Source organism: Gouania willdenowi, chromosome 5 (assembly GCF_900634775.1).
Source record: "Gouania willdenowi chromosome 5, fGouWil2.1, whole genome shotgun sequence".
Lineage (NCBI taxonomy): Eukaryota > Metazoa > Chordata > Actinopteri > Blenniiformes > Gobiesocidae > Gouania > Gouania willdenowi.
The window spans coordinates 1030550-1057317 of NC_041048.1; the positions used below are offsets into that span (position 1 = coordinate 1030550).

General features: G+C 38.2%; 1 protein-coding gene across 17 annotated transcripts in view; it reads right to left on the reverse strand.

Annotated features, from left to right (window-relative positions):
* Positions 1-26522, reverse strand: part of LOC114463973 (oocyte zinc finger protein XlCOF6-like) — a 30454-nt gene extending 3932 nt beyond the window's left edge. For 2 of the 17 annotated variants that reach the window (XM_028447919.1, XM_028447918.1), the window contains exons 1-5: positions 8984-9033; positions 8595-8656; positions 8380-8468; positions 8167-8217; positions 7494-8096 (exon numbers count right to left, since the gene is read on the reverse strand). In XM_028447919.1, the coding sequence (XP_028303720.1) occupies positions 7494-8096; positions 8167-8185 (622 nt within the window). In that variant the 5' untranslated portion in view covers positions 8186-8217; positions 8380-8468; positions 8595-8656; positions 8984-9033. Of the gene's footprint in view, positions 1-1733; positions 5637-6117; positions 6209-7493; positions 8097-8166; positions 8469-8594; positions 8657-8983; positions 9034-15894; positions 16048-19758; positions 19852-26245 lie in introns of those variants that run through there. The other 15 variants (XM_028447904.1, XM_028447905.1, XM_028447911.1 and 12 more) reach the window with 15 other exon arrangements.
* Positions 26523-26768: the final 246 nt, after the last annotated feature.

Below are 26768 nucleotides of genomic sequence, written 5' to 3' on the forward strand. Positions count from 1 at the left end.
GCTCTTATCAAAGTGATCAATGACATAAGGTTGAACACTGATTCAGGAAAAGTATCTGTTCTCATTCTATTGGATCTAAGTCTGCATTTGACACTGTAGATCATACAATTTTGTTGCACAGATTGTAAACATGGGTTGAACTAAATGTTAAAGTAATGCAATGGTTTAAGTTCTACTTGAAGGAGCGAAGCTATTTTGTAAGCATTGTAAACTTTGAATCTGACAGATTACCAATGTCCTGTGGGGTTCCTCAGGGATCTGTTCTTAGACCTCTTCTGTTTAGCCTTTATATGCTTCCTTTAGGACAAATTTTACACAACTGTAAGGTTGATTATCAGAGCTACGCAGATGACACACAACTATATCTATCACTGAACCCAGATGACTATGGTCCCATTGAGGTGTTGTGTGACTGCTTAGAAAAAGTAAACTGATGGATGAGTGAAAACTTCCTTCAACTAAACCATGACAAGATGGAGGTGATTGTCTTTGGTAACAATGAAAAGAGGACTGCTGTCAGCAAGTATCTGAGTCTGGATCTTTAGAAGATAAAGACCAAGTCAAAAACCTTGGTGTTCTGATTGACTCAGATCTGACATTCAGCATCAGATCAAATCTATCACAAAAACATCTTCTACCACCTAAAGAACATCTCCAGAGTGAAAGGTTTAATGACTCAGAAAGATCAGGAGAAACTGGTCCATGCTTTTATCTCCAGCAGACTGGACTATTGTAATGGTCTTCATCAAACATCTACAGCTGGTTCAGAACGCTGCAGCTCAGGTCTGAACCAGAACAAAGAGGTCAGAACACATTACACTGGCTCCCAGTCAGCCTCAGAGAAGACTGTAAAGTTCTGCTGCTGGTTATAAATGTGTGAATGGGTTTGGTCCAGAATACATCAGTGAGATGTTAGTCAGGTATGAACCCAGCAGGTCTCTGAGATCTATGGACACAGGTCAGATAGTGGAGCCCAGAGCTCACAGTAACCATGGTGATGCTGTGTTTAGTTGTTATGCTGCAAAGAAGTGGAACAAACTGCAGCAGAGCTGAAGTCAGCATCACATGTGAACATTTTAAATCAAAGTTAAAGAAACTTTTTTTCTCTACTGATGATTTTAATTGATTTTACTGATGATTTTACTGATGATTTTAATTGATTTTACTGATGATTTTAATTGATTTTACTGATGATTTTAAATGTTATTATTGATTTTAAACAATTGAATGTTTTATCATGTAAAGCACATTGAGTTGCCTTGAGTATGAAATGCGCTATACAAATAAATTTGCCTTGCCTTGCTTGTGTTCCACTTAATTCCTTTAATCCAACATACAAGTTTGATCCTGATATTAGTTTGTTTGATAAAAGATCTCTTTCCATTATTGGCTTAAAGGATACTTAATGGTTTGATTCTATGTTGTAAAGTTTGCTATAGATCATTATACAGTTTCAAAGGTTTTTCCAAACAAATGAATTAACTTAAAAGCAGAGAACCGCAATGATATATGATTTTTCTTATACTTCAATAATTCACAGGAAAGAGTTCTCGCTATAGTTTCACATTTAGGATTTTGAAGATAATGCAAATATACTGTATATATATTTTGTAAAAATAATAAACATGTTTGTATCGTTACTTTCTGTTATGGGTTTACAGGAACCATCAAAACACACATTTACTGCTTTCAAATCCTCCATTAACGTCCACACACCACAAGTATGTCCAACACTGGGAAAAAGACAGATTTATTAAAAATGGACAAAGATTAAAAATAATCAACAATATTTGTAAAACAATGAGCTTTAAAATTCTGCAACAAATATTTGATCACGGACACAAATGTGTGTATTTCATCCACATTCACGCCTCGACAATCACAGACACACTGCAGCTCAGTCAGTGATTTACACACAGTTACAATATAATCCATATCACAGCTTAGTGTGTGTACATTACCCAACACTGAAACCATTCAATAACATTTAGGACCAAAACAACCAGTTTTATACATTTTTATACACACTAACATATGTTTTTGTTTAAAACAGATTCAGAATAATAAATATCGAAATTTAAAATAGTGAAGGTAAACAAATGAAGCTGCCCCCACCCAAACTCGTTCGACCCAAATGAAGCCTATGTCTCCTATACATGTTTCAACCAGACACTATTCAATTATTAAGATAGTATCAGTTAAAAATACGGTGGTAGAAACACAGGGTAGGGGCCACTACCCTCAACAGGACTGGCGAGAACCCTGCAAGGGTTTCTCCCATGTCACATCGCATCTGTTTTCTGACCAACACGTTCACTGCACACATCACAACCAATGGGTTTCTCTTTCTTGTGCACAAGCATGTGACTTATCAGATGATCCTTCATCTTAAAACACCGACTATAAATGTCACATCCAGATGGTTACTTTTTACAGTGAATTCTCACGCGTTGATTCAGATCAGGTTGGAAATGGAATTATTTACAACAAACATCACAAACATATGGTTTCTCTTTAGTGTGAATTCCAATGTGTGTTGATTCTGATTAGTCTTGTGGTAAATATTTTCTGACAAACATCACATTCATAGAGTTTCTCCCCTGAGTGGATTAACATGTGATTCTTCAGATCTGTCGTGGACCTAAAAAATTCACTTCAAACATCTAAACAATGGGTTTCTTTCCCATGTGAACCGTCATGTGTTCCTAAAGATTTCTGATATGCTTAAAACTTTTACCACAAGTATCACAACGAACAACGTTTTTCTCCCGTGTGAGTTCTCATGTGCTGTCTCAGCTCAAACCTGCAATAACATCCTTTACCACAAACATCACATTCATAGGGTTTCTCTCCCGTGTGGATTCTCATGTGTCGATTCATATTAGACTTATGACAAAACCCTTTACCACAACCATCACAACTAAAAGGTTTCTCTCCAGTGTGGGTTCTTGAGTGCATGGAAAGATTAGTCTTACGATTAAATCTTTTACCACAAACTTCACAACCAAAGGGTTTCTCTCCTGTGTGAATTATCATGTGGATCTTCAGAAGATATCTGTCGCGAAATTGTTTCCCACACAGGTCACAACCAAAGGGTTTGAGTGTGTTGTATGATGTTCCTCTGGTGTTGTTCTCAGATGTTTGAAAGTTCTCACAGCTCATGTCCATGTGTTCACTCTGAGCTTCAGACTGGGACAAAGGTTCCCTCCAATCCTCACTGTCTTCAGTGTCAGAGCAGTCTGTTTCCTCTCCATCAGTGTCTTGTTGTGTACAAGTGTTTGCTGCTTCTGGGCCTTCACTGATGTCTCCATTTGGTTCTACTTTCATGAGTTTAGCTGAGCTGCAGGTTGCAGGTTCTCCTTTGATGTTCTCCTCACTTTGTCTCCAGTGTAGCAGAGAACACTGAGCTTCCTCCTCTTCATCTTCACTCTTCACAGTAACAGCCGTGATATCCGTCTCCTGCTTTTCCTCCAGACTTTCCCACAGCTCTTCATCACAACCATAGGGTTTATCTACTGTATGAATTCTCATGTGTTTGGAAAGATTTGACTTACGGTTAAACTTTTGACTACAAACATCACAACTGTAGGGTTTCTCTCCTGTGTGGATCCTCATGTGTTGAGTCAGTTCAGACTTGTGACAAAATCCTTTATTACAAACATCACAACCAAAAGGTTTCTCTCCTGTGTGGCTACTCATATGGCTCTTCAGGTTTGTTCTGGTGCTAAATAGTTTATCACAACCATCACAACTAAAAGGTTTCTCTCCTGTGTGGGTTCTTGAATGCACGGAAAGATTAGTTTTACGATTAAATCTTTTACCACAAACATCACAACCAAAGCGTTTCTCGAATGTGTGGACACTTGAGTGCGTTAAAAGACTCGACTTCCGAGTGAATTTTTGATCACAAACATCACAACCAAATGGTTTCTCTCCTGAGTGGACAGTAGCGTGTATCTTCAGATAAGCTCTAGTGCTAAATTGTTTCCCGCACACATCACAACCATAGGGTTTCTCTTCCGTGTGGATACTTCTGTGTCGGTTCAGGTCAGACTTGCGACGAAATCCTTTACCACAAAAATCACAACCAAAGGGCTTTTCTCCTGTGTGAATTCTTGTGTGAACCTTCAAAGTTGTTTGGTCGCTAAATTGTTTCCCACACACGTCACAACCAAAAAGTTTGTGTGTGTTGTATGATGTTCCTCTGGTGTTTTTCTCAGATGTTTGAAAGTTCTCACAGCTCATGTCCATGTGTTCACTCTGAGCTTCAGACTGGGACAAAGGTTCCCTCCAATCCTCACTGTCTTCAGTGTCAGAGCAGTCTGTTTCCTCTCCATCAGTGTCTTGTTGTGTACAAGTGTTTGCTGCTTCTGGGCCTTCACTGATGTCTCCATTTGGTTCTACTTTCATGAGTTTAGCTGAGCTGCAGGTTGCAGGTTCTCCTTTGATGTTCTCCTCACTTTGTCTCCAGTGTAGCAGAGAACACTGAGCTTCCTCCTCTTCATCTTCACTCTTCACAGTAACAGCCGTGATATCCGTCTCCTGCTTTTCCTCCAGACTTTCCCACAGTTCTTCATCACAACCATGGGGTTTCTCTCCTGTGTGGACACTAGCGTGTTTCTTCAGATGTGTTCTGGAGCTAAATCGTTTACCACAAACATCACAACCAAAGGGTTTCTCTCCTGTGTGGACATTAGCATGTTTCTTTAGATGTGCTCTGGTAATAAATTGTTTCCCGCACACGTCACAACCATAGGGTTTCTCTCCCGTGTGGATTCTCATGTGGCGGTTCAAGTCAGACTTGCGACCAAATTCTTTACCACAAAAATCACAATCAAAAAGTTTCTCTCCTTTGTGGTTACTCATGTGGCCCTTCAGATGTGATCTGGTGCTAAATCGTTTACCACAACAATCACAAGTAAAAGGTTTCTCTCCAGTGTGGGTTCTTGAGTGCACGGAAAGATTAGTCTTACGAGTGAATTTTTGACCACAAACATCACAACCGAATGGTTTATCTCCTGTATGGGACATCATGTGAAGCTTCAGATTGGAGCTTTTCCTAAATTGTTTCCCACACAGGTTACAATCAAGGGGTTGCTCTCCTGTGTGGATTCTCATGTGTCTCTTCAGATTTGATTGTCTGCTAAATTGTTTCCCACACACATCACAACCATGAAGTTTGTGTGAGTTGTTCTCAGATGTTTGAAAGTTCTCACAGCTCATGTCCATGTGTTCACTCTGAGCTTCAGACTGGGACAAAGGTTCCCTCCAATCCTCACTGTCTTCAGTGTCAGAGCAGTCTGTTTCCTCTCCATCAGTGTCTTGTTGTGTACAAGTGTTTGCTGCTTCTGGGCCTTCACTGATGTCTCCATTTGGTTCTACTTTCATGAGTTTAGCTGAGCTGCAGGTTGCAGGTTCTCCTTTGATGTTCTCCTCACTTTGTCTCCAGTGTAGCAGAGAACACTGAGCTTCCTCCTCTTCATCTTCACTCTTCACAGTAACAGCCGTGATATCCGTCTCCTGCTTTTCCTCCAGACTTTCCCACAGTTCTTCCTCTTCCTTCTTTATGTGGAGATGATCCTGGAGCTGTAGACCATCAGTGGATTCCCCTTTACAGGAAACACCATCAGGAACATCTGAACACAACCAGGACCATCACAGTTATTATTATTCACACGACACATCAGACATGGTTTATCACAGCAGAACCACATTCTGAAAGTAAATAAGTCATCATATTCAAACAAAGTATTGTTAATTCATGTATACATTACATACATAGTATGTGAAGGACTTTTTGGCCATTTTGAATTTTAAATAAGCCAATATGTTAATATATAAATAAAAATCACTGGGTTATTGAGTCTCGTCCAAAAACATTCTCAGTAATTATGTTTAACCATCCAGGCACTCATAGATGAAACTATGTAACATTTTACTTTTTCTGGCAGCCATATTGGATTTTCAAGAATGCTGTCAGTCCATTATCACTTCTAGATAAACCTGTGGGTTCAAGTTGACCCCCACCTATAATTTAACAACCACATCTAACATATCTGTAACACTGCCTTCTTTCACCTCCTGAACATCTCCAAACTCCGCCCCCCCCCCCCCCCCCCCCCTCAGATGCAGAGAAGCTGGTTCACGCCTTTGTCTCCTAACGACTGGACTGCTGTAATGCCTCCTCATCAGGATCTCTGGCAGGAGTCTGCAGAGATTACAGTACATTCAGAACTGTGCTACCTGATGATGGTACACAATGTGAACACATCCTCTATGACCTTCATTAGCTTCCTGTTCAGAATTGAGTATAAAATCTGTCTCCTGACCTATCAGTGTGTCTACAGCAGCTCACCAGTTTACCTCACTGAACTCATCCATAGTCACAAACCTACTCCACATCTCCTCTGACAGTCACCACCTCCATGACCCCAAAACTAATCTCCACACTATGGGAGATAGGACCTTTCAGGTGGTGGAATGCCCTCCCCAACCACCAGAGGGCGCCACAGTCTATTGAGGCTTTTAGAAACAAATTAAAAACCCACTTATTTTGTATTTCATTTTCTTAATATGTTTCTTGCTGTTTTTACTGTTTTATATGTTTTGTGTTTTAATCTGTAGCAGTTTGAGATGTTTTCATGTGTAAAGTGCAATACAAATAAAATGTATTATTGTTATTAATAATAAACTGAATAATACATCAGCCACACCATCTATTTACTACAGGAGATCTGCTCAGATGCCCCTGTCTTTACCTGAGGACCCCTGCTGCCACTTAGCTGCCCCCAATACTGCCTGTCTGCATCCTCCTCATGGTAACCGTAATTATCGTCCAATATAAACAATGTAGCTTCAACCAAACATAGTGTGTAGCGCACATGTAGCTGCTCGTCATGTTTAGAACTCACAATATCATTCTACATGTACGCGCACAGATGTGAATACCGTCTGGTTGAAGCGTGTTTGGGCTTAAAGAGACATCGTCTTCATTCTGGTCAACAGGTTCAGGACGGGTCTTCTTTTTTCTGTCCAATTAAAGCTGTGTGTGTGTGTGTGTGTGTGTGTGTGTGTGTGTGTGTGTGTGTGTGTGTGTGTGTGTGTGTTCCAATATTACTGCAGGTCCCACAAAATATCTCATTTAAATTTGAAAAGTGTGTCTTGGAATCAGTGTTTGAATAAAATGTCATGTGTTGTCTTTACAGTGAGAGTGAGTTTTTATTAGTGGAGGACCTGCACACACACACATATATATATATATATATGTGTGTGTGTGTGTGTGTATATACTGCACATGTGTGCAATGTTATCAGAATGTAACAGAGACAATAACAATGTACTAAAATGGTCATAAAAACAAAAAGTCAAACACAAATTAAACTCTAATATCTTCTTATCTTACATTATTTTACTGTTATTGTTTGATCATATTTTTTCCTCTTCACTTCTTTGTTTCACATGATTTCTGATCTATTGATGCTCAGATTTCTCACCTTTGTTCTCTTGCTTTTCTTCATCTTTCTTGTCGTCTCTTTTCCTGAGGGTCAGTTTGTCTCTCTCAGCGTTCTTTGCCTGCATCCTTCTATATCTCCTCTGTCTCTCGTTTGCCAGTTTGGTTGCCCTCTGTGCCATCTCACTGCTGGTGATGCCACCTCTCTTTTCAGTCAGCCATTGATCTACCGTCCTGCCTTTGGGGTCTGAGCGTTGGCAGAAGGCCTCCCTAGCTGACCTCAGCACAGAATGACCAGTCTCCCTACTTATGATTTGACCACATTTCTTACACGTCTTTATATTCGGTCCTGGCACGTTGCCATTTTTCATGTTATCAAAAGTCTTTTCCAGCCTCCATCGAGTGGTCTTTGATACTTTTCTGTCACTGAGCCACAGGCCGAGAGTCTTTCCTAATCCTTCTGCTCCCTCGCAATAGACCTCAGCTTTGTGGAGAAAGTGTCCATAAGACAGTACCGACGCCCCACAGTGAAGGCAGTCTTCAGGGATCTGGTGCTTCTTTACAGCAGCTTGGGTTCGTGGCAGTGACCTCCAAGACCCGCCTCCTCCTGGTGGCTTCAAGTCCCCAGACATTGTGTGTTTGAAACCTGTTGAAAAGACAACAGACCTCAGTGCAGCCCTAGATACTGAATGTTTCACTACACAGGTGCTTTATACCTCCTCTGGTCTTGTTCATGTTGGTGCTCTAGTCCTGCTGCTGCTGCAAACCTGGAAGAATGATTAGCACCAGAGAAGACAGTGTTTGTGAGGAGGACACGCCCACATTTCACACTCCTACACATCTTGTTAGGACCAACCTTTGTGAGCTCAGGAGCAGCATGTTAGCATGTATTTAAAAATACTGTTAAAGTTTAGTGCTGTCCAAAATACCTGAAAAATGCAACAGACGATCCTTCCCCAAAAATACCAACGACATCTGGGATGAAACACATCATCATATTAAAGATAATCCATGTACCCTAATACAGAAAACATATTAAAAAACATGAGCTGCATTTTTCTGTTTAAAAACAAAACCTTGTTCTGTTTGTGAGATATTTCAGTATTTACAGAGAAATTAGAACCAGAACTGATGTTCACTGCACCTGGTTTCTCTCCACAGGTCCTGGACCAGGTCTCTGCTCATCGATCTACAAACAGCACCAATCTGTCAGCACACATCTATACAAATTACTTTGAGATTTAAAGTCACAAAAAACTACTTTAGCTTTATTTCACTAAATCTGAACCTCAGAGAATTTTACCTTTCAAAATGTTCTGCACCAGCGGTTCTCACGCAGTCCTCCTATGCTATACAACATTAGTGGTATAGACTATGAACCTGTCTATAGACTATGAACCTGTCTATAGACTATAGACCAAATGTTAGAATAGTGGAATGTAATGTTGGCCCACAGACCAAGCTTTAGAATCAGCAAAGCTTTGAACAATGTTGTGTCATAAATCCTTTCAAAATAAAAGTAACACTGATTACCACACATGATGTTGGCTGGAATCCTCTTGGTCTGGAGGTGTTTCGATCTCCTGTAAATATATTTATTCAGTTAATGATGAGCTGAGCTGCTCTAGATCTATTTAGGTTAGATAAGTCTGCAGTAAACATGTCATAGATGAAATAAACATGTTCCATTATTTATCAATGAATCAGACCTTTTCAAATTAAAAGTCTGCTTTGTCTTTTTCACTGATTTTGAAGACATTTACATTTCAATGACATGTCTACCTAGTATCGATCTATATGAACAGTAGCACATATCTAGTATAGATCTATATTAACAGTAGCACATATCTAGTATAGATCTATATGAACAGTAGCACATATCTAGTATAGATCTATATTAACAGTAGCACATATCTAGTATAGATCTATATGAACAGTAGCACATATCTAGTATAGATCTATATGAACAGTAACACATATCTAGTATAGATCTATATGAACAGCAGCACATATCTAGTATAGATCTATATGAACAGCAACACATATCTAGGATAGATCTATATTAACAGTAGCACATATCTAGTATAGATCTATATGAACAGTAACACATATCTAGTATAGATCTATATTAACAGTAGCACATATCTAGTATAGATCTATATGAACAGTAGCACATATGTAGTATAGATCTATATGAACACTAACATATCTAGTATAGATCTATATGAACACTAACATATCTAGTATAGATCTATATGAACATTAACATATCTAGTATAGATCTATATAAACAGTAGCACATATCTAGCACAGATCTATATGAACAGTAACACATATCTAGCACAGATCTATATGAACAGTAACACATATCTAGTATAGATCTATATGAACAGTAACACATATCTATTATAGATCTATATGACCATTAACACATATCTAGTATAGATCTATACAAACAGTAGCACATATCTAGTATAGATCTATATGATCATAGCACATATCTAGCACAGATCTATATGAACAGTAACACATATCTAGTATAGATCTATATGAACAGTAACACATATCAAGTATAGATCTATATAAACAGTAGCACATATCTAGTATAGATCTATATGATCATGAACACATATCTAGTATAGATCTATATGAACACTAACACATATCTAGTATAGATCTATAGCTGCTACATCTAGCTAACACACATGCTAGCTCAGAGTTAGCTCCAGCTCCTGTCCGGTGGAAAAGGCCTAAGTGGTGCTGAGCTGGTGTTACGGTTCAACTGGTGACCGTGTTACCCTGAGGCTGGGCTGAGTGGAACGGTCAGTGTTAGGAAGATAAAAACGGTGCAGATGTTCTCCTAAAGGAGGTTTGACCGACAATAGCAGAGTCTGAGTAAACAAGCTTATCTTATCGAACACTTTCAGTCCTCTTACATCACTACATATCCTGTCTTTGTCTAAAGACTCATCCCCTGGTGCTAACGTGTATGTATTGATCTGTAGGTTGTGTTTTTGTTGAAATGTTTTGCTGAAGAGTTTTTTCATGATCCCAAACTCCGCCCCTCTCTACAAAGGCACAGTTTGTTTGTTTTTTAGCCTATTTTTACATATTTCTCATCTATGAAACGGAGCGCTGCTCTTGTGGCTCCTCCCCAGTGCTCCCGTCCCTGTCCCCCATGTGTCATGTTATCGTCTTTCATGTTTTTTGGTCAGGATGTAACTGAAACTGAAGTTCCCCTCAGGTATTAATGAAGTATAATCAATCAATCAATAATAAGCTTTTAAGACAGAGAACAGCTTCTCACCTTCTTCTTCTTCTTCTTCTTCTTCTTCTTCTTCTTCTTCTTCTTCTTCTCTATTTCCGGCAGAGTGGACGCCACCAGCCGTATTACCGCCCCCTACTGGTTTTTAGTTTGACTTTAGTTTTTTTTGTTGTTTTTTTTAATTAACAACAAACATGAAAACATGGAACAACTTCCTCAGTTATACATCAATGCACAACATTTACAATCATGAACTAAATACACCACAAAATACAGTTCAACAAGAGAAAAACAACACAAAAGGAAAATTGAGACAAAAAATAAAATAAAATAAGAACATTGTACATGGGGTATTTTTCATTTTTATTTTTTTAAATAAATTTAACTTAAGTATCAAATTACATAATTTTCTTGCATGGACATTTTCAATTTTATCTCAGAATCTTTGAAACAATAAATCTCGTATTTTAAAGCAGGCCATGAAGAGCTCATTTAGCGTATATAATTAGTGTATATAATATTTTATTATAATTAAATAATTGATAAAAATTTATGTTTTTTATTCTTAAGGAAGATACCAAATTGAATATTTTGAAATGACCAGTAATCATTGTTTACATAATTAGAATACAGTAAATCATATAGATTTTCATATAGAGTAGACTATTTCACACTCATAATACATTTTTTGTTGTTTCTAAATATGTTTTACACAAGTAACAATTGTTCACATCCAGTTTAAATCTTTTATTAATAAAATTATTTGATAAATAAATGTAATTTAGAATTTTTAAGTAGACCTCTTGATATTTTGGGGAAATAGAACATTTTAAACATGTTCTGATGGCTGAAATCTCAGATTTATTGTAGTTATTTAAGTTAACTGTACTTTTCACAATAAGGGTACATGGAATTTACTAAATATTGTTCCCTAACGCCTTTAGGAAGTCTCAAAATTCCTTTCCTTAACCCAGTGACGTCATCCACAGAGTTAAGGAAAAGTGGATAATATAGGAGTGAATATTCAATTAAATTCAACTTAATTCAACTTAATTTTTTACAATCACACAAAATAGTTGCACAAGTCGAAAAATCTGCTCCAAAAAGCCATAAATTGCACAGTGTATACCTGCCTTAACAGGACCTTATTGTACATACTTCCACTAAGTAACTAATAATTATCCTAAATATAGTCCTGTACGCAGGAAAGTTTACTTAGCTAACATATTCATATTCTAGAAAAGAGAACGGTGGAAACTACTACGGATGTCAATGGATCTCAAGTTGCCAGATTCAGAGAAAATAAACACAACATGCCCTCCTGTTCTCAAACATATACTCTCTTCAGAATAAAAGCATGTTTCACAGTTTCTGGCTGTCCACATTGATAAAGTCCACTTGGATGTTTATTAATACTAACCTTTAGAGCAGCAGCTAGCTCACAATGGCCCAGCCTGAGTCTTGTGACGATTACTTGGTCTTTGTGATTAGACAGTATACAGAGCCTATTGATCTTAATTGAGGGCTGTCTACTAAAGTAATCTCTCTTCTTTCCATTCACGTTTCCATGTTTGATCAGCTTTTGTTTTGAAAATGCTAAAGCACTCTAGTTTACCTAACACAATCTTGGTGTCAATTGCAGTTTTAATGTATGAGCCATTTCATTTCCTAAGACACCACTATGCCCAGGGATAAGAATAAAACACACTTTAAACCAGGGCCAGTTCTATGTGATGGACACAGGTTTCTACGTCTAACACTAGGTCAGGACGAACGCCTTTGTTATTGTCTGCAGCTGAATCAGAGTAGATCATTGTTTCACTCAGCCTTTTCTCCTCTATCCACATCATGACCCACCAAATGACAAGAATCTCTGCCGAAAACAGACAGAAAATCACTTACTCAACAACTAGTTGAAATCATAAATGGTGTTTTGATCCATCTGTAAATATGTAAACTGTGCTCAGAACATTTTTAAATTTATAACTCTCTGAGGGCAAAATTGAGAAAAATAAAGTTTTTTTAAAAAATTTGTTCCAGCCTTACTTTAAAGTCCAGAGTAATTAGTGTAATTTTATCTTTTAAAATAAAATTTTAAAAGATTTATTTATAGTTTTTGTTTAAAGGTCCTATATCATGTTATTTTTCACCATCATCCATTTGTTCTAAGAACCCCAACAACATAGTATTTGAGGTTTCATTTCACTAACTCGCCCATTACAGTAAAACACAGCAGCTATTGTGATTGTGAGTCCATCTCAGGGCTGCAGCTGCAGCAGCGGAGTTGCTTCAAACAACAGAGTGTTAAACTGCTAAGTCACATTTTTCTCTTCCTTATCTCTATTAACAACAGGAATTAGTGCATTTAAAGTGATAAATTGTTTTGTCCAACCGCTGCGTCGCATTGTGTTACAAACACATTAGATCAAGTCAAAGGCAATACGAAGCTATACTGTATAACAGGTAATAAAAATGGAACTGCTCCCTTGGTCCTACACCATTGATGCCCACTGCTCCTCAGGGAGGGGTTAAATGCAGAGAACATTTCGTGTATGTAGCTCGCATGCCTTTAGCGCCGAGAGAGTGGGCGTGTATGTTCACTGATGTCACAAAAGTCTGACTGCTTGTTTTTCAGAAGAGGGCAGAGCAGCGGCTCAGAGAGCAGAATTAGTGAGGATTGCTCAGAGATGCAGGAAGGAGGAGCAATAATACTTTGGGGGTGTTTTTGAAAAGGAATTAACACTGTAACAAGGTAAAAAGCTCCAAAAAGTTGATTTAGCACGATATAGGACCTTTAAATTATGATACACACTGTTTATGTTGGATGGTAATTATGGGTTACAAAGAGGAGGATGCACACAGGCAACATTGAGGGCAACTAAGTAGCTGCAGGGGTCCTCAGGTGAAGATGGGAGCATCTGAGCAAATTGCCTGTATTAAATAGACCATTTCTCAAATTGGGGCACGCTATGGCACTACAGGGGGTACTTCAGAGAGAGAGAGAGAGAAGATAATTAACAAATGAAAGCATTAAAAATATGGGTATTCATGATGTTTACTTTTTATTTTAATTGATTTGAACATGAACTGAAAATACAAGGATTGGTCTCAGTCCCACCAGGCGTGGGATGACAGGACATGACAAAAACTGTACAAATAAATGTATTAATGAGACACTAAATACGGTTTCATTCACTTATTTACAACATGACAATCTTTTATTGGGTTTCATATTTATTCTTTCAAATATTCTTCTCAAGGTAGATACAACCTATTTTTGTAATTTTTCAAACACAAAAACCTTACACACTATATATCCCCCCAGCATGCACGCACGCACACACACACACACGTATAGATATATATAAGAAATAAAAATAATAAATTAACTGTAAAAATATATAAATGCACACATACACAAAAATAATAAAACTACAATATCATATCAGACAAACAGGTACACAAAGTGGAAACACACAGAAATAATGTACATTTAGATGTACAAATGGATTACAGTACAACCCATTAGTATCCTGTTATACAAAACTGTCAAATATACATTAGTCTTCCAAAGAGGACATATTATTGACTAAAGAGAGAAAAGGGCCCCAAGTTGTTGAAATTGTCTGAACAACATCTACTAAAGAATAAAATTCAGAAATAAGTGAAAGGGGAGCTTGATCCCAAAAGTTTGACAACAACTGAAATACATGATGAGGCTGATGAATGTGTTTCTGAATTATTCATATTAAAAAGAGTTAAAACAACCCATGCACGCCTGCCAGTCCCTTTGTGTCCACATACAGAAAATCCCCCTATGCTGGTTGTTGTGACTTCACACCATAGGGGTTCAGTCATTTGGTGACCCGCGCTCTAGTGTGAATTCTCATGTGACGATTCAGTTCAGACTTGAGACAAAATCCTTTATCACAAACATCACAACCAAAGGGTTTATCTCCTGTGTGAATTCTCATGTGGATCTTCAGATGTGCTTTGTTGCCAAATTGTTTCCCACAAACATCACAACTAAAGTGTTTCTCTACTGTGTGAACTCTTATGTGGACGTTCAAATTTGTTCTGGTGCTAAATCGTTTCTCACACAGTTCACAACAAAAAGGTTTCTCTCCTGTGTGGCTTCTCATGTGGGTCTTCAGATGTGCTTTGTTGCCAAATTTTCTCTCACATAGGTCACAAACATAGGGTTTCTCTCCTGTGTGGATTCTCATGTGGCGCTTCAGATGTGCTCTGGTGCTAAATCGTTTCCCACACACATCACAACCAAAAGGTTTCTCTCCTGTGTGGTTGCTCGTGTGGCTCTTCAGATGTGCTCTGGTGCTAAATCGTTTCCCACACACATCACAACCAAAATGTTTCTCTCCTGTGTGTATTCTTATGTGGCTCTTCAGACGGCATCTGATGCGAAATCGCTTCCCACACAGGTCACAACCAAAGGGTTTCTCTCCCGTGTGGATTCTCATGTGACTGGAAAGATTTGCCTTATCAGAAAACTTTTGGCCACAAATATCACAACCAAAGGGTTTCTCTCCTGTGTGAATTCTCGTGTGGATCTTCAGATGTGCTTTGTTGCCAAATCGTTTCCCACAGAGGTCACAACCAAAGGGTTTCTCTAAAGTGTGGACTCTTGAGTGTGTTAAAAGACTCGACTTACGAGTGAATGTTTGACCACAAACATCACAATTGAATGGTTTCTCTCCTGTGTGGGTCATCATGTGGGGCTTCAGATGACACTTGAACCTAAATTGTTTCCCACACAGGTCACAACCAAAGGGTTTATCTCCTGTGTGGCTTCTCCTGTGTCTCTTCAGATGTGCTTTGTTGCCAAATTGTTTCCCACAGACGTCACAACCATTGAGTTTGTGTGAGTTGTTCTCAGATGTTTGAAAGTTCTCACAGCTCATGTCCATGTGTTCACTCTGAGCTTCAGACTGGGACAAAGGTTCCCTCCAATCCTCACTGTCTTCAGTGTCAGAGCAGTCTGTTTCCTCTCCATCAGTGTCTTGTTGTGTACAAGTGTTTGCTGCTTCTGGGCCTTCACTGATGTCTCCATTTGGTTCTACTTTCATGAGTTTAGCTGAGCTGCAGGTTGCAGGTTCTCCTTTGATGTTCTCCTCACTTTGTCTCCAGTGTAGCAGAGAACACTGAGCTTCCTCCTCTTCATCTTCACTCTTCACAGTAACAGCCGTGATATCCGTCTCCTGCTTTTCCTCCAGACTTTCCCACAGTTCTTCCTCTTCCTTCTTTATGTGGAGATGATCCTGGAGCTTCAGTCCATGTTTACAGGAAACACCATCAGGAACATCTGCAGGAAACCCTGAACACAACCAGGACCATCAGAGACGTCCCTACACTCATTATTCACATCATTAGACTCAGCTCTACTTTACATATCAGTCTAATTATGTAATAATTATAAATAACATTTATAATATGTGTATGAGTGAATGGGTGTGTGCACTGATATTTACGGTATGTGTGACGCTCCACAGTAAAACAAGCACAAACACTTTAGATTTATGAGAATCAGCGATATTTTTATTTTCATTTGTGCTAAATATGATAGTTGAAGTCATAAAGAAAGAACTCCATGCTTCAAATAACAGTATTGTATGTTTTAAAACTGTAAACTTTGCTGAACAGCTTCTGTGTTTCAGAGGAGGAGAATCCACAGCTGATGAACATAAAGACTTTCTTCAGTTATTCACACGCTTTTGTCATTAGTTCAGTCCAATAAACTGCATGTTGAAGTAAACACATGGCTGCTTTAGCATCTATTCTGATTATGAAATGGAACAAACATATGCAACACGTAAAACACGGTGACTATAGGGATGACACGATACCACTTTATAGTTTCTGATACAGATATTGATGCAACAACTTTGATTATCTGCCGATACCGATAACAAACCAAAACCTTTTCACTCTTAAAAAATAGAGTTGTTGAGTATTTATTTTTTAATGACTATAAAACTGACTAATACAAATACAACTCTTTGGCTCCAAATTTCAGACTGAAAAGCCTAAATAGTGCTGAGCTACACACAGACACTAAAGTGGGTCACATGCTAACATTGCTATAGGAGAGCCTGTGTCGCTTTTTGCACCAGTGACGCCAGAATTCTCATTTTGCTCAAACTTTAGAGAGAGAAAAAAATATGGATTCATATTTTTATTGATATTTGAAATTCAAAAAATAAAAATCAGAGTTTGGGTCTGGAACATGTTTGGGCCTTCAGTAAACTACTTAGCATATGTCTCAGCTCCCTGTAATTTGATTATCTTAGAGCTATGAACATAGACTGTACACATCACTAATGATTAGTCACAGATATGAAAAAATACTTTAGTGACAGATTTTTATTAACCCATAACTGCATGTGGGAATGTAAAAAAAAAAAAATATTTTCTCTTTTTTTAATATATTTGAAAAGCCACATGTGATGAAAAAACAACAAAGGAAGTTTACGTCGCCCTGATTGCACTACCAGGGGCCCAGTGTAAGAACACAGAGCAGTGGTCAGAGCAGGTTTCCTGGTTCTGTGGGTGTCTGAACAGATTCAGGGGAAAGTGGGCGGAGCCCCACGGACCAAACAGAACTACAACCACGGAGGAGCTCGTATTCCCTCATCAATATTATGAACGTTACGTCTAACGTGGTACAGGCTAGCCAGTTAGCCGCTGGTTAGCTAGTAAACATTACATTGCTTTAATATTCCTGAAAGCAGCTGCAATATTTCATTAACGTGTATTCAGAACGTATCTTATTGTTACACAATGATCATGTAATAATATTAATGAACTATGTAACAATGTTTCTGATCATTTCACAGTTAGATTTAAAGGTTCATCTGTAGCTCAGAACAGATACAGTTAGATTCATTCATTCTATGTAAACATCAACATGTACAATATTATCTGTTGGTCCATCCTGAAATATCATTATACACCATTCACTTTATAATTTATATTTGTTTATGAATGAATGAAACAGGTGGTGCTGTTGTTGTTGGCTATTGTCACAAAAATATAAAAAAATGAAATACCAAAGGCGATGAAGTCTGGTCGGATTTTTGTCAATCCATTTATTGCAGATGAGATGACCAAAAACCAGGATGATATAGTTATTGAAGGTTATGAAAAAACAGTAAACTCAACAAAATGTTCCCATTCCACACGTTGAGCACGTATGCACGGTAAAAACTGTATATGTTCTCCAGCTCCACCCCTGAAGCTCATTACAGCCTCCTTTAGAACTGATTAAGCTGCTAGAGCGCCCTCTGCTGCTCATATGGCTCCACCAGAAACTATTAAGAACTAATATTATTTTCTATTTTTGGACAAAACAAGGCACATTCTTAATCACTTTATTATACACTTGTTTTACCATATTTGATTTACTATCTAGAAGTTTGGGGAAATACATACATGACGAACATCCAACCGTTATTCATGACGCAAAAAAAAGATCATCAGACTGATTCATAACAGGATACAGAGAACACACACATGGATTATTGATACAAACACCAGATTTAAAACTCCTGATCTCATCAAACTCTAAACTGTCCAAATGATTTATAAAATAAATGTTCATTGCAGAAAAGATTTTTAGAGAGAGAAGGGGAAAATAATTTAAGAAAAAACTACCTTTCATTCATTTCATTTTTTAAATCATATATTGTTAATAAGTATAAGAAAGAAGAGTAACAATTTTACCAAATACATGTCATATATACATTCATGTGTATGTACGTATGTATATATGTTTGATGTGAATGTGTTAACTGTATATATAAAACTTGTGTAGAATATATATTGTGAAAATAGTAACATAAGCTGAATTACACTTGTAGGTTATATCATCATAAATACATAGTAAATAAAACAAATGTCTGATCTAATGTTCATTTGAACTGTTTTTATGATTATTATTGTATGTAATAGTGTATTTCTATAGACATTGATTCAATGAAAAATGACTTGATGTTTGAATGTTTTTTACATGATGATCTTTTTAATGACGTCCTTTCTGTTGCAGACAAGGAGAGCTGAGGTAAAGGTAGCACTGCCTTGGGCCACAGTGTTTTAAGTGGGAGCCTCTGTCATCATCAACATCTGTGATAAACACCTACAACATGAGACATGTCCCCAGATAAATGATGGACAGTTGTTGATATGAAATATTGACTAATAAATGGATTAATTATTGTTAGTTTTCATTTGTAATTTGTGGTTAATTAAAACTAGCATTAGGAGGACACAGTGCAGGGAGAGCTGCTGGTATGGAGGTGATGACATCATTCTGAAGGTAGAAATCAATGTTAAAACAGGACAAAGTCAAGTTAAAAAATGACACTAAAGTCTCACTTTTGTCATTTTCTGAAACTTGGCAGCCCTGACACTGGTGTTTATACTCGGCACATTCACCGTTGCATTACCCACAGCCAAGTTGCGTGAGCGTGCGCGTCTCCTCACCCGTAGCGCGAGAGAGAGAGAGAGGACTTTGTGGGACGTGACAAAGCGCTCAGCCGCTCTGTCCAAAATAAGGTCATCCATGCACGGATCCGACCAAATAAAATTATCACTCGCACACACACAAAATATACTCGCATATGCGACCAATTTGGTCACAATCTTGAGCCCTGATAGAGGATAAAATACAATAAACAGGAACTGATTCCCTGGGAAAACTATACTTGTGAGCATTTTCTGGTGTTTTATGAGATTGGATGTGATCCCTCCTTTGTAAATATTGTTTGTACTTTGTAAATATCTCTGTAAAAATAAATAAATAAACAAAAAAAAAAAAAAAAAAGATCGCTCTGAGTCTGTGTGAAAAAAACCCAAAAAAGTGTTCCTTCATTTGGTTTCTATAGCTGGTGACAGCGCCTGCACAGTAGATCTCCTATTGCTTGACCGTCTCTGCCTCGTTTAAAGCCAAAACAGTTCCAAATGGAACTTTTGGAGTTTGGTTTTTTGAGCAAAATTAGTGATGCCACTGACAACGCCGCGGCAGACTCACCGCTTGGGCCTGGTGGTCCTGCCATGTGTTGTCTCGTGTTTGTGACTTAAGCCGTGCACACGTCCAGGCGGAGCTGTCTTCATGGAGATCGTTCTGCCGGCAGAAACACACGAACAGCCAATCAACTACAGACGTCACCAGTAACAGGCAAACAGCCAATCATTCAGCAGCTGTGGAGTTCGGTTGCCATGTTGGTTTGTTTTCAAGTAAGTAGCATGCAGTGAGTTTAAACTGTGCAGTGAGAAGCCAGGAGGAGAGTAGAGGCAACCGCTATGTAGCGGAAACTGTTACTGGTAGTATCGTAATCCAGGTTGTACCTTTGTGTAGAATTTCTGGTATAGTAGAAAGCGTTACAATTTGGTACCGCGGGGGAACCGTGGGTATCGTAGGTATCATACAACTATACATTAATCACCGTTACCAGAAATTTTACATCCTGTTTAGATAGTTTTGGTCTTCTGCAACATATTAACACTCCAACCCACACAAATGTCACATTCTTGATTTAATCTGCTGTCACCCCTCCACTGTAAAGCTGATGAACTCCCCATAACTGATCATTTTCTCCTCTCATTCAATGCTGCTCTCACCATTACTACCACGTCTCATATCATTTTGCAACATTAAAAATATAAATCTTGACACCTTCACCTCCAGTATTGACCACCACCTGGACATAAATACCTGTTCCACCACTGATGAACTGGTTATGCATTACAACACTACACTCCATTCCAGTCTGTTACATTCTCCACTCCTGCCCCCTGGTTCACGCACCATCTCCGGCTCATGAAGGCCAGAGGTCGTCAACTCAAGTGACTCACCTTAACCCTAACTCACCTCACTATTCATAAAGACATGTACAATAACCTCCAGTACAAAGACTCCATTGCTAAAAATAAATCCCAATATTATTCCAGTTTAATCAGTTCAAATAAAAGTAACTCTAAGTCTCTGTTTTCTCTCTTTAATAAACTCATAAATGTTTAATATACAGCCGTACCAGTATATTGATTACACAACGTTCCGAACGCTACGCTGCGCCGCGTCAGACTGGAGCCTTTTCAGTGCTGCACTGTGAAGGTAAACAGTAGTGCTCTGGTTACCATGGTTACGGTGTAAATGGATCAGAAAGCTCTGAAGCTGCAGAACTAGTAGAACATGACACAGCAGAAGTTGTGTCAAAAAGAGGAGGAGCCTGTCTGTTGTTTGGATGTAGAGCGGAGGTGGAGAGTTAGACGCAAGTTCTCAAACATTTGTGAATAAAGGAGTTCAACATCAGGTTAATCAAGAGACCAAATGAATCGTTAGCCTCTCTGCTAACAGGCCTGATGCTAACTAGCCTGATGCTAGTGTGTGCGCGCACTGTGCACAGATGTTTGAGGGCATGTTTGTTTGCACATGCATGTGTGTTTGTGTGATTTGTGTGTGAGAATAAACCATCCTAAGTTAATCTACTGCAGTATTTCTATATCAAACACCTGCAGCAGGACATGCAAGGCAAGGCAAGGCAAGGCAAATTTATTTGTATAGCGCATTTCATACTCAAGGCAACTCAATGTGCTTTACATGATAAAACATTCAATTGTTTAAAATCAATAAGAACATTTAAATCAATAAGAACAATTAAAATCATCAGTAAAATCAATTAAAATCATCAGTAAAATCATCATTACATCAACAACATGACAAAAAATCTCTCTCTCAATCATATGCAGTAGAGAAAAAAAGTGCCTTTAACTTTGATTTAAAAATGTTCACATTGGATGCTGACTTCAGCTCCGCTGGCAGTTTGTTCCACTTCTTTGCAGCATAACAACTAAAAGCAGCATCACCATGTTTACTGTGAGCTCTGGGCTCCACTATCTGACCTGTGTCCATAGATCTGAGAGACCTGCTGGGTTCATACCTGACCAACATGTCACTGATGTATTCTGGACCAAACCCATTCACAGATTTATACACCAGCAGCAGAACTTTAAAGTCTATTCTGAGGCTGACTGGGAGCCAGTGTAAAGACTTTAAAACTGGAGTAATGTGTTCTGACCTCTTTGTTCTGGTTAAGACCCGAGCTGCAGCGTTCTGAACCAGCTGTAGCTGTTTGATGCTCTTTTGGGGGATTCCTGTCAGAAGACCATTACAATAGTCCAGTCTGCTGGAGATAAAAGCATGGACCAGTTTCTCCTGATCTTTCTGAGCCATTAAACCTTTCACTCTGGAGATGTTCTTTAGGTGGTAGAAGGCTGTTTTTGTGATAGATTTGATCTGACTGCTGAATGTAAGATCTGAGTCAATCAGAACACCAAGGTTTTTGACTTGGTCTTTAGCTTTTAAAGATCGAGACTCAAGATACTTGCTGACAGCAGTCCTCTTTTCATTGTTACCAAAGACAATCACCTCCGTCTTGTCATGGTTTAGTTGAAGGAAGTTTTCACTCATCCAGCAGTTTACTTTTTCTAAACAGTCACACAACACCTCAATGGGACCATGGTCATCTGGGTTCAGTGATAGATATAGTTGTGTGTCATCTGTGTAGCTCTGATAATCAACCTTACAGTTCTGTAAAATTTGTCCTAAAGGAAGCATGTAAAGGTTAAACAGAAGGGGTCCAAGAACAGATCCCTGAGGAACCCCACAGGACATTGGTAATCTGTCAGATTCAAAGTTTCCAATGCTTACAAAATAGCTTCGCTCCTCCAAGTATGACTTAAACCATTGCATTACTTTTCCATTTAGTCCAACCCATGTTTACAATCTGTGCAACAACATTGTATGATCTACAGTGTCAAATGCAGCACTTAGATCCAACAGAATGAGAACAGATACTTTTCCTGAATCAGTGTTCAACCTTATGTCATTGATCACTTTGATAAGAGCAGTTTCAGTGCTGTGATGAGAACGAAAACCTGACTGAAATTTATCAAATATTTTGTTGAATGTTAAGAATTGACTCAGTTGGTTGAAGACCACCTTCTCAATGATCTTGGCCATGAATGGAAGGTTGCTGATTGGTCTATAGTTAGCCAGTATAGAGGCATCCAGTGTTCTCTTTTTTAACAGCGGTTTCACAGCAGCTACTTTCAGGGATTTTGGTACGGTGCCTGATTGGAATGAGCAGTTAATTATCTGACACAGATCAGTGACAATTGACTTTACAACAGTTTTAAAGAAGTTTGAGGGTATTGTGTCAAGGCAACACGTTGATGGATTCAGCTGCTGAACAGTTTCCTCTATTGTTTTTGGGTTCACTGTAATAAACTCTAACATTGTAATTGACTCATCCCTCAGTGGTTGAAGCTGTTCAAGCTTTTTGTGATTTTGCTGGTTTGTTCTGATGTTTGACCTTATTGATTGTATTTTTTCATTGAAATATACAGCAAATTCATTGCATTTTCCAGCTGACAGTAATTCAGGGGCTATCTGATCTGGGGGGGTTGTGAGCTTTTCAATTACAGAAAACAACGTGCGAGAGTTGTTGACATTTTTGGCAATAATTTCAGAAAAGTATTGCTGCCTTGCTTTGAACAAGCCATCACTGAATTTTCGCAGACTTATTTTGTATAGTTCTAGATGAATTTGGAGTTTTGTTGATCTCCATTTACGCTCAGCTCTTCTACAGTCAGATTTCAAATTCTGCATTATCTCAGTCCTCCTCCAAGGTGTTTTCTGTGTGTTTGGTTTTCTCTTAGTTTTGATTGGAGCCACCACATCTATGACATTACAGACGTTTCTATTATACTCATCCAGAAGATCATCAACTGTCTCAGCACTCAATGTTGGTGTCATTGCTATGGCTTCCATAAACTGTGCACTTGTGTTCTCATTTATGTACCTTTTCTTTAAACACACATAACTAGGGGGAACAGATGTTACAGTCTCTAGGTCAAAAAAGACACAGAAATGATCAGATAGAGCTAAGTCTCTTACATCAACAGCAGAGATATCAACACCTTTAGAGATAACCAGATCCAAAGTGTGACCTTGAGTGTGTGTCGGACCAGTCACATGTTGTGTAAGACCAAAAGTATCCATTAAAGCATACAGTTCTTTGGAAGTATTGTCCATGTTATTGTCTACATGAATATTTAAGTCACCTGTTATTATTAAAAAGTTGTATTCAGTGCATACAACTGACAGCAGTTCAGCGAACTCATCCATGAATTCTCCAGAATATTTTGGGGGTCTATAAATGACTAAAAACAGAACTCTTGAATCACCCTTCAGTAAGAATGACATATATTCAAAGGAGATAAAATCACCAAATGTTATTTCTTTGCACTGAAATATTGATTTAAAAATGGCAGCAACTCCACCACCTTTCCTGCAAGTACGACACTTATTGAAATAAATAAAGTCTTGTGGCGCACTTTCATTGAGAATAGTATTACTGATACCATCATTCAACCATGTTTCATTAAGAAATAAAAAGTCCAAGTGATGTGTCAAAATAAAATCATTAATTATTAGTGACTTGTTAACAAGAGATCTAACATTAAGAAGAGCTAATTTTAAAAACTTTACTGGAGACACTGGTGGACTTTTTGGATGACATGTTATAGGAGTCAAATTTTTATCTCTATAAAGCTTTTTGCTTTTCTTTAATTTCACAATTTTACCTGTGTTACCTGTCACCACAGGAATTAAAGAAGCTGCATTAACTCCATAGGGCCCTGACTTTTTCTGGTTGTTCCTAAAAATAGAGCTATTGCAGTCTGGACCCAGCACACATCAGGCCTGTGTCGCTCTAAGTTGAACACAGCTGGCCTGAGGAGAAGAGTGATCCTGAGCCTGGTATCTTCGAGGAGGGATGGGTGGTGCAGATTGACCATGGTGGTATGCAGGTGTGTTCTAAATCAGCGATTCTCAACTGGTGGGTCGGGACCCAAAAGTGGGTTGCAGACGTGTACTGGGTGGGTACTGGGTTTTTATTTTGAAAGAAACTTTTCTATTGACAGGCATGCTGTGAAATGCATGTTACACAGGAAAATATAGAGATTTATGTTTCAAAAAAGATTATATACATTTGTTTACAACAGCTAATTCAGAAAAAAATAATTTGTGATTGAATTCTAAAAAAAAAAAAAGACTGGGTCACAATTTAATGACCGTGGTAAAATGTGGGTCCCAGGGTGAGAACAGATGAACCCCTGTTCTAAATCAACCTCTATCTGCAGACCTCACACACTTTATCATAAAAACATACATTTTAATGTGTGAAACTAAATGATTAGATTAAACATTAAGAGTTCCTAAAAGCTCATTACTGACCTTATTTCACAGCACTGTGGTACTTTTATTTTCTTATTTGTTAACATGTCTGTTGGTATTTTAAGATTTTAAGTTGGTATTTCATTTTTATATTAGACATTTTTTTAATTAATATTATTTAATTTTGCACTAAAGTCTAAAGTGTTTTTTATGTATTGATTGATTGATTAAACTACGTCACAGAAGTGTCTGTTTAGGGTTGAATGTTAAAATAAGATGAATAAAATAAATAAGGGACATCCTGGATCTGTTTTTTTTTTTTTTTGCTATTGGCCAATTCTGAAAATCAAAGGACTCGGGGGCAAAAAAAGCTGATCGTGACATCACTAACTGAAACCAACGACCTCCTCATGGCAGATGATTCTGGATCCTCACCATCATCCTCCTCCTCAGTGTGACATTTAACATCATCTCACACCACAGTTCTGAACAGATGAGGTTCCATTGGCATTACCCACAATCCCCTTAACTGGTTTAAAACATATCTCTCCCTCTGGCCGCACTCAGTTCATCCAGCTCAAATCCTTTGAATCAAACCCCTCCCCCATCACTACAGGTGTAAGGGGGAGGGGTAAGAGAAGGGGCCCCAGGACTGAGCCCTAATATAATATTATAATAATTATTATTATTATCTAACCAGCTGATAGCATGGGTCACATTGTTTAGTTATTAGAAAAACAATATTTGTAAATTGGTAAAAATGCAAGTTTATAGCGTGAGGTAAACTTTAATCTTTAGGCTCAATGTTGATCATTGCCAACTACAATTAAACATTACAATATACAATTATAGAAGCTGCACCGAAAAAAACGCAATGAGGAATTTAACTAAAGAATTATATACAATGGAGGTCAAACACATTTAAAATTATTATTATTTTTTTAATAATAATATGAAAAGAAATTCAGTTATTTAACTAAAAAGCTGGTTTCCAGTATTTGTGAGCGGTGCTGCTGCTGGTAGAATGCAGTATGAACTAATCACTAGTAAATAAAACACAATAAAACTCCTGAAAACAATAATCAGGAATAAATATGTTGTCCCTGGTAAAGATAGTAGCTCTAACAACCGGTCCAATGCCTGTGATGCAGTACGGGGACACATTTACTCTGTCTCTGTATGTTTCCGGGTTTTAATATCACCCGATCAGATGTCCCATTGTGGGACTAACAGAGTATTATCTGATCTTATCTGATGATAAAAGTTCAAAAGTCCAAACCTGCAGAGTGTTCTTCAGCTGAAGAGTCTGTCATCATGTTGCTAAAGCTAAGCTAAAGACTGGACGGTGTAGCGGTCAATCTGGTAACCGTGTTAGCTTGTGAACGACCTTCGTTTACGTCTTTTCCCTCCAATGAAGAATGGTTCATTAAACACTCTATTGTACAGCACAGATGTGTGCTCGGTTTATCTGAACTCTTTAAACTGATCATTACAAACACACGGAGAACCGTTCATTTCTTCTTCTTCGGTGGTTTTTAATGGTGGTCAAAGCGCGCTTTACTGCCACTTAGCGGACGAGCAGCAGCTCTGACGTCAGAGCAACTTTTTCATTTCTTATTGGCAGTGGCTATCCGTACGGTTACCGTATTAATATACCGACATCTATCCATACGCAGCGCCCATATTTGGCCAGTTTAGGTCGCGTGACTAAGACTAAACCTAAAAATTGTTGCGATATTAGTTTATAACCGAACCCTAAGACAATACGTACTTGTACTTCAGTAACCGTACAAATAGACACT